Source organism: Ornithorhynchus anatinus, chromosome 1 (genome assembly GCF_004115215.2).
Source record: "Ornithorhynchus anatinus isolate Pmale09 chromosome 1, mOrnAna1.pri.v4, whole genome shotgun sequence".
NCBI lineage: Eukaryota > Metazoa > Chordata > Mammalia > Monotremata > Ornithorhynchidae > Ornithorhynchus > Ornithorhynchus anatinus.
The window spans coordinates 100583298-100596609 of record NC_041728.1 but is presented as its reverse complement, the minus strand read 5'-3'; the positions used below and the strand labels follow the sequence as shown (position 1 = coordinate 100596609).

At 39.9% G+C, this 13312-nt stretch overlaps 1 protein-coding gene across 1 annotated transcript in view; it reads left to right on the top strand.

The window, feature by feature from the left end:
- The window catches only part of TSC22D2 (TSC22 domain family member 2), a 62179-nt gene that overhangs the window by 19783 nt on the left and 29084 nt on the right, over positions 1-13312 (top strand). Inside the window, exon 2 of the mRNA XM_029062535.1 lies at positions 1357-1428. Within this exon, the coding sequence (XP_028918368.1) occupies positions 1357-1428 (72 nt within the window). The remainder of the gene's footprint in view (positions 1-1356; positions 1429-13312) is intronic.

The window sequence follows — 13312 nt, the reverse complement described above, 5'->3', positions numbered from 1 at the left end:
TACTCCCATTCTTGAACCTCTAATGGTTACCCACCCCCTCTCCACATCAAGCAGAAACTCAACATTGGCTTAAAGGCACTTAATCGGCCCTTTTCCCCCACTATTTCTCCTGGCTCCTCTCCCGCCATAACCCAGCCCACGTGCTTTGCTCTTCTAATGCCAACCTGGCCACTGGGCCTCACTCTCATCTGTCGGCTCTCCTCCTGCTCAGCCTCTCCATTCCTGCAGGACCTCCGTGCCCCTTCTTATCTGGCAAACCACTACTTTCCCCATCTTCAAAGCCTACTAAAAATCACATCTCCAGGAGGTCTTTCCTGATGAATCTCTCAACTCCCCATCTTACTATTCTCCCTACTCTCATAAGCACTTAGGTATATGCCCTTCCCTCCCCTCAGCATATTTGTACCTACCTGTCAACCGTACTGCTTTTCCTTCCTTTATTTTAGTTTCTGTTCCCCTCCGCCCCCGGCCCCAACTAGATTGTCAACTCCTTGAAGATGTCATGGACTAATTCTGTTGTACTTTCCTATATGCTTAGTACAAGGCTGTACACAAATAAACATGCTATTTATTGGCTATAATAGAAACCAAAATGGCGTGAGGCTTAAGGGGAATTACACGAGTTGAAAGTTTATTTCTGGTCTTTACTCTTTCTTCTGTTACAACCCAGTCTGCACACTCCATTCCTCTAATGCCAACTTACTCTCTGTACCTCGATCTCCTATTCTGCTGTCAACCTCTTGCTTCAGTCCTCCCTGGGATTCCTTCCCCCTTCGTATCTTGCAGCCCACCACTCTCCCCACCTTAAAAATGCTCTGGAAGTCTTGTCTCCTCCAAGAGGCCTTCCCCAGCTAGGTGCTCATTTTACCTACCCATCCTCCCCCCTGCACTTGGTTGCGTATGCCCAGCACGTTGTTACTCACCCTAGCCCCATAGTACATCTGTAAGCATCCTTAAACTCGCCTGTGTATAATTTACTTTAGTGGCTGTCATCCCCTGCAGACTGTAAGCTCCTCCTGAGCAGGGATTGTGTCTACCAGCTCTTTGGATTGTACTTTCTTAAGCGCTTAGGCACAGTGCTCTGTTCACAGTAAGTGCTCAGAAATTACCATAGACTGTACATAGCGTCTGGTAGTCATCAGTAATTGTCTTCTGAACCAAACTTACTACAGGTGTTACCTAATTAGGGCATGTGAAATGTATGTATGCAAATCATGTATTCTACTCTGAAAAGCACTTCTTTGTGATTGAAGCAATTATGCCTTGCTAGGAAGCGTACAACCCTTCATCTTTATGATAAAAAATGATTTGTGTCCATTCTCAACCTCATTTCCATTTGATTCTTGGATCTCGCAGGAATCCTTCAACTGCTTTCTACCAAGCGTTCCATTTGAACAAGTTTCAGGGATCAAAGAACATCTGGGATAGGTATGAATACTTAAGTATGGAATGCATACATGCAAAAGTGTATGCATGAACTGCTTTGCACTATGCTAGTTTCTTGTCATTTTAAATTGGTTTTTTCTATCTAATTTTTGTTGCTTTGAACTTGGCGAAAAAAACCAAAGAACACCCACGCAATGGCTAGATTGGTATGTAGGTCATCAAAATGAAAAAAAAAACACCAAATCATCTAAATTAAACTTGATTTCTTAAACCATCAAATTATATAGAATCTAAACCACATGCTCAAGGCTTTCTCTTGCTTTCACTGCATTCTGTTCATAATTTTAAAACATTACTTAAGTTGAAAGACTTTGTATATAAGCCTACTGCTGATTCATGGCTTGAAAATAAGCATGGGAGGCAAACATTTTTTAATGATTCCTAAAATCCATTATTTAAAGGTAACTTTGAAACAAGTTAGCAGTATTTTTACATTTCAACTCTGTACCACACATAGCTTAATAGTATTTTTTGCGTTTTTAAAGTTAAATCGAGAGATCTAAAATGACTCAAAACCGTTTAAAAAGAGTTGGAGTTTAATTCATGGCTAGAAACTAAATTGGTTGGGTATCGCCTACTAGAAATGCATTACTAATTTATAAATTGCTGCAGAGCATTTTGCTTTCTCACAAGACCTTTTTTTTTTTTTTTTTTTGGTTTAAAAACCTTTTGGAGATTTATGCCTGATGCTTTGGTTTATCTTGTATCTGTTTTAACACACGTTTTGAGAGTGTTCGCTCTGTTCAGTTTGTTGCGGAATATTGATTAGCACTACATCATCCTGTGTGTTTAATTACAATAAGTCGAGCGCAAACAATCTTTTCAAAACTCTCACAAAGCTTTGTTGGATTTTTTTTAAGTCTGCTTGGCAACGCATTTGTGCTGTGTGGAACTTTGGCATAGTTTTGGATAATACTCATGGACTCAACACTGTTCCTTTCATCAAAGAAGTGTAGATAAGTGTGTGTTTGTGTGTGCGCGCGCACACCTGCATATCGATATGTTTTATGTTACCTAGAAAACATGGAAACCCAACTTTTGTGTCCTTGCCTTAGACTTGCAAATGTAACTCAGTTGTACCCTGCAATTGTTCTTAAAATCCAGATCAAAATATTTTTTTCATGTTTCTCAAATGTATTTTAGTTCTCTTTGTGTATGTGTGTACAGATAGGTGTAACTCTTGTGAAGAACTTCATGTTTAAGGTAGATTCCACATAATGGTTTTGGCATCATTTAAAATTGCTTGGTTATTTTATTATTAATCTATAACCAACATGCACTGTCACCTTTTTAAAACCCGGATTTAATCCTTGAATTTAGAAAAATCAAATCTTTACGGCTTGTAAGCCTCCATTTCCTTTAATGTAATTTCTAGTTTACTACCCCTAAAATTGTAATTTTGTAATAGAAATAATGGTAAAATATTCCTGCCTTTAAGTTTTCACTGCTGTAAAACCAGCATCTGAAAGGCATCTTCATTTCTCTTTAAGCGGGCAGTCTGCTGGAGGTTACCTCTTCACCAATTGCCAAAAACTCAAAAGTAGATGTAATCTTGTCCGTCCCTGCCTTCCTAGTCCATTTTTACCACCAAGGCATGAGTTGCACCTCCTTCCTGGAGCCCCCCAAATCCCTGAGATTTCTAATCACTGTACCTGTTCAGAACAGAGATCATTGTTTTTAAGAAAGCCCATATATGCGCTTCACCACCCCCCGCCTACTCACTTGTGGCACCTACCTCAGTGGAACGGGACCAGCAGGAACCAAGCCACTATCACTATAAGCAATTCCTCTGGGCCAGTTCTCAGTCCAGAGGCAAGTCTCGATCGTCATCCTCATTCAGATCCCCTCTGCTTGTTCTGCCTTTTTGTTCCCATTTCATTGTGGAGATTGCTTTTTTGCCTCTAACCGTGACCCTTAAGTTGGAGAAGTGGGTGACCGATTTGCACGGAGGGGAGAGCAGATGAACTTGTCCAGTAATGAAAGTAACAGTGAAGTATTGTAACTTGTACTTATAACACATGAATAGTGTTAAAGGTAAGCAAAAATGTTACACACCAAATGTTCTTTATTTGCACACCTCCTTTAAGCCTTTTGTTTTACCATTAAGTGTTTTTTCCAACCATTGAGGCTTTCAAGAACTTGATTCCTTTGACCAGGAATCAATCAATGGTATTTATTGAGCACTTACTATGTGCAGAACACTGTACTAAATACTTGGGACAGTACGATACAACAGAATTAGCGGACATGTTCCCTGCCTATAACAAGTTTGCAATCTAGAGGAGCAAGAGAAGGAAAGACTGTAGTATTAGGGTCTGAATGAATATTTTGTCATGGCCACCATCATCAAAATGTATTTTAGGGCACTTGGGGCGTGACACTTTGCTAAAAGCTACATCGTATGAAGCCAAATAATTTGGATCCCTGCCTCCTTAGGAGCGTATTGTAGGAGCTTAAATCTCCAGACTATTAGTCCTTGTTGGGTTTGAGAGAAACTTAAAAAAAACAAAAAACCCTCAACTTCTCATTCCTCTCAAGCATGTGCAGCACATTGTACAATCAGGTTCCGCTGTGTTTTTTTATACTAGAATGAATGTAGAATTATAACAAAATGGTCACCAAGGGAGCAGCTCTCATTGGGGAGAACTAAAACAACAAAACTGAATGCAGGCAGACACTGTGAGGAAACAAAACGATTGCCTAGCACCAAGCATCAGATTAGGTAGAATGGAAGAGTCCAGTGAGAAGAAACCTTAGGCAGTGAGAGTTAAGTCCTTTAGGAAGCCAAGACTAAATTAACCTTATTAACAAACAATTTGGGTATTGGTGTTTCTCTGGGGGGAAGTCTGCAAATGGTAATGTTGCCGTCCACAACTTCTGGCTCTGTTGCTAGGTGAACTGTCCCCGTGAGTCTCCGCTCTCCCATGGAATAATACAAAAAAAAATGTTTAAAGAGATAAACAGATGAAGAGTAAAATGCTTAGGCTTTCTCCTTAGGAGTAGTAGATTTAATCATAGAAAAGTTTTGTTTCTCAGTAGGCCATTTTGCTAAAAAATAAAACTCTACCAAGCTGAAGAGTAGCTTATTGGTTTCCAGTGTATATTTTACTTTCAATTAAATGAATTTACACAGCCAGTACCAGAAGTGAAACTCTCTTAATAAAATTGCCACTCCCAGGTAAACTTCAAAAGCAGTGTATTTCACTCTGGAAACTTATTATCAGCAAACCTTTGAAAGAGTAATTTACCTTTCTGGCTACTGGCTGTCCTCTTTTGAGGGATGGAGGGAGGTTTTGCTAGTGTAAAGTCATCCTTGAGGGTGTTTATAAAGAGAATGTGTAGTAGAAAAAAGTTAATATCTGTCTCCCCCTGTAGATTGTAAACTCGTGGGCAGGGAAAGTGTCTGTTGTTAAATTGTACTCTCCCAAGTGCTTAGTACAGTGCTCAGCACACAGCGCTAAATAAATATCATTGACTGACTGAAAAAAGGCACTGTGTTCAATTTTCTAAAACGCTTAACCTGTAACTAAGCTTGTCGATCTGCCTGGATGCCGTGACTACTCTCGGCTTACCGTACCTCCGTTTTGGTGGCCGGGACTCTGACAGCAGTTTGAGGTTTCAAGAGCAGAGACCTGAAGCTGGCAGCTCCATCGTGGCCACAACATCCTCTGGGAATCTCACCTCTGCCTGGAGTACTGATGCTTTGCTTTGAGCCTGGGGGGTAAACCTGAGAGGATACCTTTGAGGGGAACTGGGGAGAAAGATGAGGAAAGAGGAGGATGGAGAAGGAAAGAATACATTGTTTCTCTAACGGGGCGAATGACTCTTCTAGCCCAGTGTGCCTAAGATGGATCACTGGGGTCGGGGGAGACGGTCTGACGGACAGCGTCCTGGAGCTGTTTGAACACAGGCATCCTATAGAGCCCTACAGTAGTCCTTGGACAACTCTGGGGGGCAAGATGGGGATCAGTCCTTTGGAGCCCATGTGGGTTGAGCACCCCACAGGTCCGCATAAGGCCTACTTTGGTGTGATGGGTGTGAGCCAGATCTGTTGGTCACGGCCATGATGGCTCCTGCTGTAGATCCCGACGGGAGAGCTGCGGTGTTTTTTTCTGGCCCAGCAGGGTTTGCACAGCCATGCAGGCTCCAATGGGGACAACCTCTTTCCCCAGTGAATTCCCCCAGATTACCTGGGCAGACCAGTAGAGGCTTGTGACAATCCTATTGGAGAGGGAAAAACTTGTATCCACCTCTGGTCCGGCTCCAGGGGGCTGACTAGGGCTGAGTACCATGACCAGAAAGTTGTAGGGTGAAGCCTCTGTCTGTGCCTTGCCTCTTGAAGCCCTTGGCTGCAGATAGCTCTATCAATCTGTACTATTTGTTGAGAACCCGCTGAGTCCAATGTGCTTTGGAAGGTACGGACAGGAGCCATGTCTGATTCCCACCTGTGTATTCATTCCAAGCTCTTAATACAGTGCTCTGCACATAGTAAGCACTTAATAAATACTGTTACTGCAACAGAAGTGCAAGACACATTGCCCAAACAAAGCTTACAGATGAGTTGTATTTAAGCATGATTATCCAAAACTAAATTGAGCCCTGACTTATAACTATGTGGAAAAGAAAAAAGTTGACCAGACTGAGGATTTAATCTGTGGCAAATGTTATTTTCCCCCACCCCTCTACCCCCAAATATTTTTTTCAGCTCCCAAAGATTGTCTTTTAGCTGTGTAGGATGTAGACATTTTATCAATCAGGCAATGGTATTTGAGTGCTTATTGTGTGCAGAGTATAATTTCTTTCATAGTTGCCTTGGAAGTATTTTCATGTGGGTAAAATAACGCTTAAACTTCATTTAAGCTGGAATATAGCCAGCCCACAAACCATCATTGCTAAGCCTTTCTAGGAGTGACTAGTACTGAATGGGTGAAATATAGAATACACTGATCAGTTAGTGATTGACCCACTCCCCCTTTTGGGAACATAGTGCACATTGAGAATGTGAAATCCAGAAGCAAGGTGGTAATGGTATTTAAGTGCTTATGTGCCAAGCACTGTAGTAAGCACTGGTCTACTAAGCACAGGATAATCAGGTTGGAGACAGTCTTGTTCCACGTGGGACTCAGTCTGAGGAGGAAAAATAGTATTGAATCATCATTTTATACATGAAGAAACTGAGGCACTGAAGTAAAGTGATGCCCACAATCACACAGCAGGCAAATGACAGAGCAGAATTAGAACTCAGGATCTCTGGCTCCCAGGCTGGTGCTCTTTCCACTTGGCATCACTGCTTCTCAGGGTGTAGGAACATTCACTGAAGAATAGGGATGGTATGTGGACTTGGAATGTGAGCACCTCAATCCATTTAGAGGAAGAGAATGTTCCTTGTAGGAAGAAGAGGCTTAGAGGGTGAGCCTCAGCTTTTCGGCAGATAGATCTGGTCACAACTGGAGATTGAAGGATTCTCAACCAACCCAATGATCATCAGCAAGCCCATGCTTATGGAGGGAGTTGGAGGAAATATTGGTAACCAGATCTTCTCCTCCCACCACCAACTGAGTGACATTAACGAAAAAAAGTGGCCAGAAGAATTGAAAGGATAGTGCATGTTGAGAGTAAAATGGATAAAGATGTGCAAAGAGAAGGGATGCTATGTGGATAATAGAGTTGGAAGTGACTATTATGAGAGGCGAGGGAGCCAAAAATCCATTGTTTTCTCCCCCTGAATCGCAACAAGGTGGGACCCTGAAGTTATAGAGAAAGTACTAGGTAGGGCGTCTCTTATATTCACAGAGTCATTGTTTTAAAATCCCCTGTTTGGGGTGGTCCAGATCTGCACAGGGTAAGCTCATAATTGTGGTGTTTGTTAAACACTGTGTGGGAAGCAATATGGCAGGGGCTGGAGTAGGGACAAGATAATCAGGTTGGACACAGTCCACGTCCCACATGAAACGCTCAGTCTAAGGCAGGGTAAGAACAGGTATTTTATCCCCATTTTACCGACGAGGAAGCTGAGGCACAGAGTAATTACTTGAGTTGCCCAAGTTCTGCACGGGGGCAAACAGTGGAGCTGCGATTAGAACACAGGTCTCCTGACTCCCAGATGTGGGAATTGTGCTGGGCAGACCGCATTAATGGCTTGGAGAACATGCGCCAATTAGTTTCTCGAGATCTACCCGTGTAGTCATATCAACTACCAGGTAAATAGCAGGCTGGTACCTGGTTACCGGCACCTTGGGCGGCAGCTATCACTCAGGCCGATCACGAGGCCAATGAACAGGTGCAAACGAGGATGCAGCCTCCCAATCAGAATGGCCTGCTGGCATCAGCTCATTTTAGTACTTGTGTGTCTTAGGTTTGTGACCCAAAATCCTTCTGTCATCCAGCCAACCTCCAAAATATAATAATAATGTTGGTATTTGTTAAGCGCTCACTCTTTGCCAAGCACTGTTCTAAGCACTGGCATAGATCCAAGGCAATCAGTTGTCCCACGTGGGGCTCACGGTCTTCATCCCCATTTTACAGATGAGGTAACTGAGGCCCAGAGAAGTGAAGTGACTTGCCCAAGGTCACGCAGCTGACAAGTGGCAGAGTTGGGTTTAGAATCCATGCCTTCTGATTCCCAAGCCCGTGCTCTTTCCACTAAGCCAAGCTTGCGGAACCTGTAAAATCCTGTATTTGCCCCCTGCAGGGGATCAGTAGAGTGGTTTCGCCCATGTCGATTTTAGTCTACCTGAAATCTGAATATAACCCGTCATTGCAACTTCACTGTAGCCACCGCAACCGACAGTGTAATACGTAGCCATGTGATTTTTCTTTGAAAGAGTTGCGCTCTCATTTGAACAGGGCTTTTTGGAGGGAATTTTTATTAATTCTCACATCGAGTTCACCGATATCTCTCTTGCAGTTGCCATGCCTGATGGCTAGGGAAAACAATGTTTTCTTGTAGCTGCTTGTCACCTAAAACATTACTTTGTTACTGCACTCCGAAAGAATGGCATGCACAGTGGCTCAAAGGCAAGGAGCTCACTGGAGGTGTTCAGGAAGCAGGTTTCCCTGAGTAGAGAAGAAAGCACATTCAGGGTTATAGGGTGAGATGTGGTCAGGAAAATATGGAGGTAAATGAGTATCTTGTATGTATACCAGCACTTAGTACAGTGCTTAGCTGAGGATCTTAAGGCCAGATCGGAAATTAAGTTAATTCATCTGGAAATTGCATGCCACCATAAGCTGTCGAGGAGACTAACGTGGGGAGAATGATTCTTGAGCAAAGTGATTCTTGCCATTGTGCGTGGAACGTTAGCTCAAGGCGGGGGAGGTACTAGCTGATTCTGGGTATGAAGAGCCATATCCTCAGAACGTAGATGTGCATTGGACTAAAATATTGCCTCATTCTTTGTTAATTTCAGGTGTCAAATAGCATACTGCAAAACTTTCCATTTTATCTAAGGAATTTAAGATAGTTGCGAGCCATACTATACTTTCCACTGAAGTGCGTTTTACTACCTCTGTACCGGAATAATCCTGGATCTTACGCCTTACGGTATTTTTTGCGCTCTAGCTACTGTGTATGTTTTGACAAAACATTTCGTAATGGATTTATAAAAGGTAATTCTGTTTTCTGTTAACTTTGGTAATATACTAGAAACATCTTCAGACAATATGGAATTAAACTAGAATTGTCAAATTGAAGTGATTATGGGTGAAGATAAACTTCCCTTTTTTTTTCTTTGGGCTTTTGAAAACTCATCTTGTTTTCTGTGGGCAATGAGTGATTGTGTTAACTTATCCTAGAAGTCATTTATGCCTTCTCCATATTTAAAGGGAAAATTTCAAAATTATCAAATGTCAAGAAAGTACTTAGATTCAATCCACTTACTATACCAAATTAAGAGAATTATTTTAAGGGCTATCGACTTAACATTTTATTCATAAGACACATTTTCAGAAGCACATCTAAGGGAAAGTTTTCAGAATGGAAGTTTTGAAGTTTTTTCAAAGAAGAGTTTCTTAGCTAGGTAGTACATATAAACAGATTTGGATAACATTCCAGTGAACTGAACTAGAAAATTTTCCAATGTTTCTTCTTGGGGGAATTTCTTAATTTGCTCCACAAGGCTCCTCTGTCTTCTCTCTCTTCTAAAGACTACCCAAACATTTAGCAAAACAATGTCCTGCTTTGTTGGGCGGACTCTTAGAAAGAGGTCAGCCAATCTGCCCTTTTTAGATAACCAGTTCCTCGGTCCTGTTGACAAATAAACTACTAGCAATATATATATTTCAGGCTGGACCTGTCTTAATGAATGTGGCTTTCATATACCTTCTCCTCGGGCTTGTCCACAGACAGATAGTTGGTCAAAGTAAACCTTCTCTTCTTTACATAGAATAGCCTTTCTGTAGATCGGAATGAGCACCTGCCAAACAGCTATTGCAGAGACACTAAGGAGTGTGTTGGTGAGAATTACCATCATTTTAAGCAATGTTTTAATCCATCCAAACCTAAGGATTTTTTGCCTTCACCAGGTAATCACATTTCTTGACTTTGCTTGGTCAGAGGACAAAAAGTCAAAGCCAAAGTCACTTGACAAATTACTAAATTTATGCATCACACTGATTCAGATGTATTATAAGATTGGGAGCGCTCTTTGTGGGGGAGTGTGGTAAAATGGGAAAGCCTAAACTGGTCTTTAGAGGAATTCTACATGGCAGAGTCGTAGCTGTGATTATGATGATGGCCAGTGAGCAAGAATGTTAAAACTTAATCTGCAATATCGGTGGCTCATGAGCCCTGCCTGTTTTCTGGTTGAAGCCCTTTAAGAGACACCTGCTAAGTGTATTTTATTAAAACTGAATTCTTGAATTTTACAGTTTTGGTCATGTGTACATCCACGTTTAATTGGATATCTCTTGTCAGTTTATAAACTCTTTATTCAAAGCAGTAAAGGCTTAGGTAATCACTGTTACACTGACAAGATTCCAAAATAAATGGGTCCCTGCACAAATGGATTATCTACAACCAAAGTAGTGGGTGGGGTCTTCTTGTGATCTCAGATGTTTTCTTAAACTGGGCTGCCATCCAAGTACTATGTTAAAAAAAAAAAATGTAGCTATCTTTTTTTAGAGAGAGGTGATCCTGATCCTGCTCACAAATAAAAGTAATTGTTACTTGGGGTGATATTACTAACTTTGGCCACTGGTTATTTTCTGTCCAAGTTAAAGTAATCATTTGGAATTAAAACATTGCTCTAAGCATCAGCGCAAATTGGTGATGAAACAGGTGCATTCATTTTGATGTTCTTAAACCTGAGTTATGTTTTTCCATGTCAAGCAAGTTATATTAACTTTTATGTTCCTAATGACTTAAGATCAAAACCAGGTTGATATTTTCTTGTCTGAACCTCAAGCATTTCTTTGGTTTAAAAAAAAAAAATGTTGCTTAGCTTGATTACACTAGGTTGCAATGCTGACTGTTAAAGCCTAACAGCATTGCATTTGAGCAATTTTAGAATCATGAGCCAGAAGCTATTTTGGAAGTTTAGTTTCTTCTTGAATCTTTACTAACTAGTGTTACCAAGAACCTCTAGGTCCATGTGGAAATCCAGAATTAGTAGTCCAGGTCAAAAATTAAATCATTTGATTATATTTTTAAAAATTTCAGAACAAACTGTCCATTGTGTAACTTTGTTAAAACATAAAACGTTGCTATAAAATAGACTTTTTAAAAAAATATTTGATTAAAACATTTATTTACTTAAACTCTTTGCTAGAATTTTTTTTAGAGTTCAGCATCGGAGGAGGAATGTGACATAATAATGATCGAAAGCCGAAAGTTTAAAAGTTGTGATGCCCTCACATGGTTGGAGGGTTATTCTAGCTACTAAGGACTGAATGTTGTCCACAAGAGTGTCTCATCAGGTCATAAAATTGGTAAGACATAATGGATTAGATTTTATGTATTCTGCCTGATGTTATTGTATTGAGATGACTATTTATGAACAACTGAACACATTGTATAACTAAGCCTATAATTCTAAATATAAATAAAAGCTTTTTGGAAAGTAATTTCTTTTAGCATTTGGGGTATGGGATCATATGAAAGTTTTATGGAATCAAAAGTTATGCTTGAAATGTTCATTATTGCAACAGATGCATTAAAGGGGTAAAACTCAGTCAAACCCTAAATTGAAATCAGGCTTTTAAAATATTGCTATAGTTATGTTGTGATTTTTTTTTCTTTTTCCACCCTTTGGTTAAACCAATAGAAATATAAACTTCAAAATACAAAGCTTCACTCAAGGAATGTTAACTAAAATGTAATCGCTGTGTAATCATTGATATTAAAGAGCCCCAAATGATTTGAAAGTAATCACTTAATCTAGAAGTCCTATTTAACAGTAGCATACTTAAAGCAAAAAAACCCCCAAAACTTTAAAAGTAAGACTTTAAAGAGGAGTTTGTGCCATATCTATTTAAACAGGTCAGCTGTTCAATTTACTATTTGTAATGATATAACAAAAAATTCAAATAAGAGTTTCATTAAATAATATCGTAGACACTAACTTCTGTAATATTAAGCTGTGACCCCAGACAAAAGTACATTTTTAGTAAGATACCCCCAAGAATTCTTAAAATCAATAACTATAACCAATTCATTATTGCTTCATTAGCCTGAATATTGAATCCGAGACTCCCAGGTGTTACAGAACGGTGAAGTGCTACTTCATGCCATCAGTGGTATTTGAGTGCTTTCTGTGTGCAGAACACTGGACTAAGACACTGAGAGAGTACAGTATAACAGTTGGGACATTCCCTGCCCACAAGGAGCATACAGTCTCAGATATGTACATAAGTGCTGTGGGCTGAGGATGGGGTGAATACCAAGTCCTTAAAGGATAAATGCACTGAGTAAATTCATCCTCCCTTAGGGATAATTTTAAAATCTCCCACATGACAAGGATAAAGAATAATTGACTACGTTTTGCCAGATCACAATGCATAAATTTCTGGGAAATAGTTCAGTTGAAAACACAGGAGTTAGACCAGGCAAAATCTTTCAAATTTAGTGAAGCTATATATGTAAACCTATTCCTTATAAATTATCAATAAAATGGAATCACAATCTGTTTTATGGTTGTCTTCCAACAGTCCTAAAGAAGTTATTGATTGTTAAGCCAGTCTGTGTATTAAAAATTACTGCTAAATCAACTTCGATATAGTAGCCTCTAAAATAGACTGAATTTTAGAATTAGGAATCTCACTATTCAAATTGCAGTCTATTACTGCATTTGGAAAACTGTTGGCTGGAATAAGTGAATTTCTTATAAGTGCTTGAGGAAAATCTTGGACAGCTGCAATTTAATAGTATTTAAGATCATTCTTGCTATCCTGAACATAAAAAAGGATGAACTTTTTTTTGGTAAAATGGTGAAAAGCTGTAGGAAAATATCAAGAGATTAAATTTGCCACAAATAAGTGATAAGAAAACTTGCAGAGCCCTATGTGGGCCCGGGACTGTGTCCAACTCGTTAATCTAGTGCTTGGCACAGAATGAGCACTGTAGAAAATACAATTATCATTATTACTATTACTATTGCTGTTCCTAATTTTGATGGGTAGGTTCCTTTACTAGACCCAGTGTCCAAATATGTGCCATTTAAGTGATGAGTGCAGAAACCTAGCTGTGGCCTGCAACTTTATAAACTTGCCATTGGCAACTCTAATAATGCTGAGGTAGAAGAATTTGAATCTTCTGTTCAAGAAATCTAGAATATGAAGATCAAATTTCAAGTTGCATTGTCAGGAAGGATATAACCATGGCAAATTCATTCAATTTACTCAAAGCACAATTACTCGGTAACCAGTCACC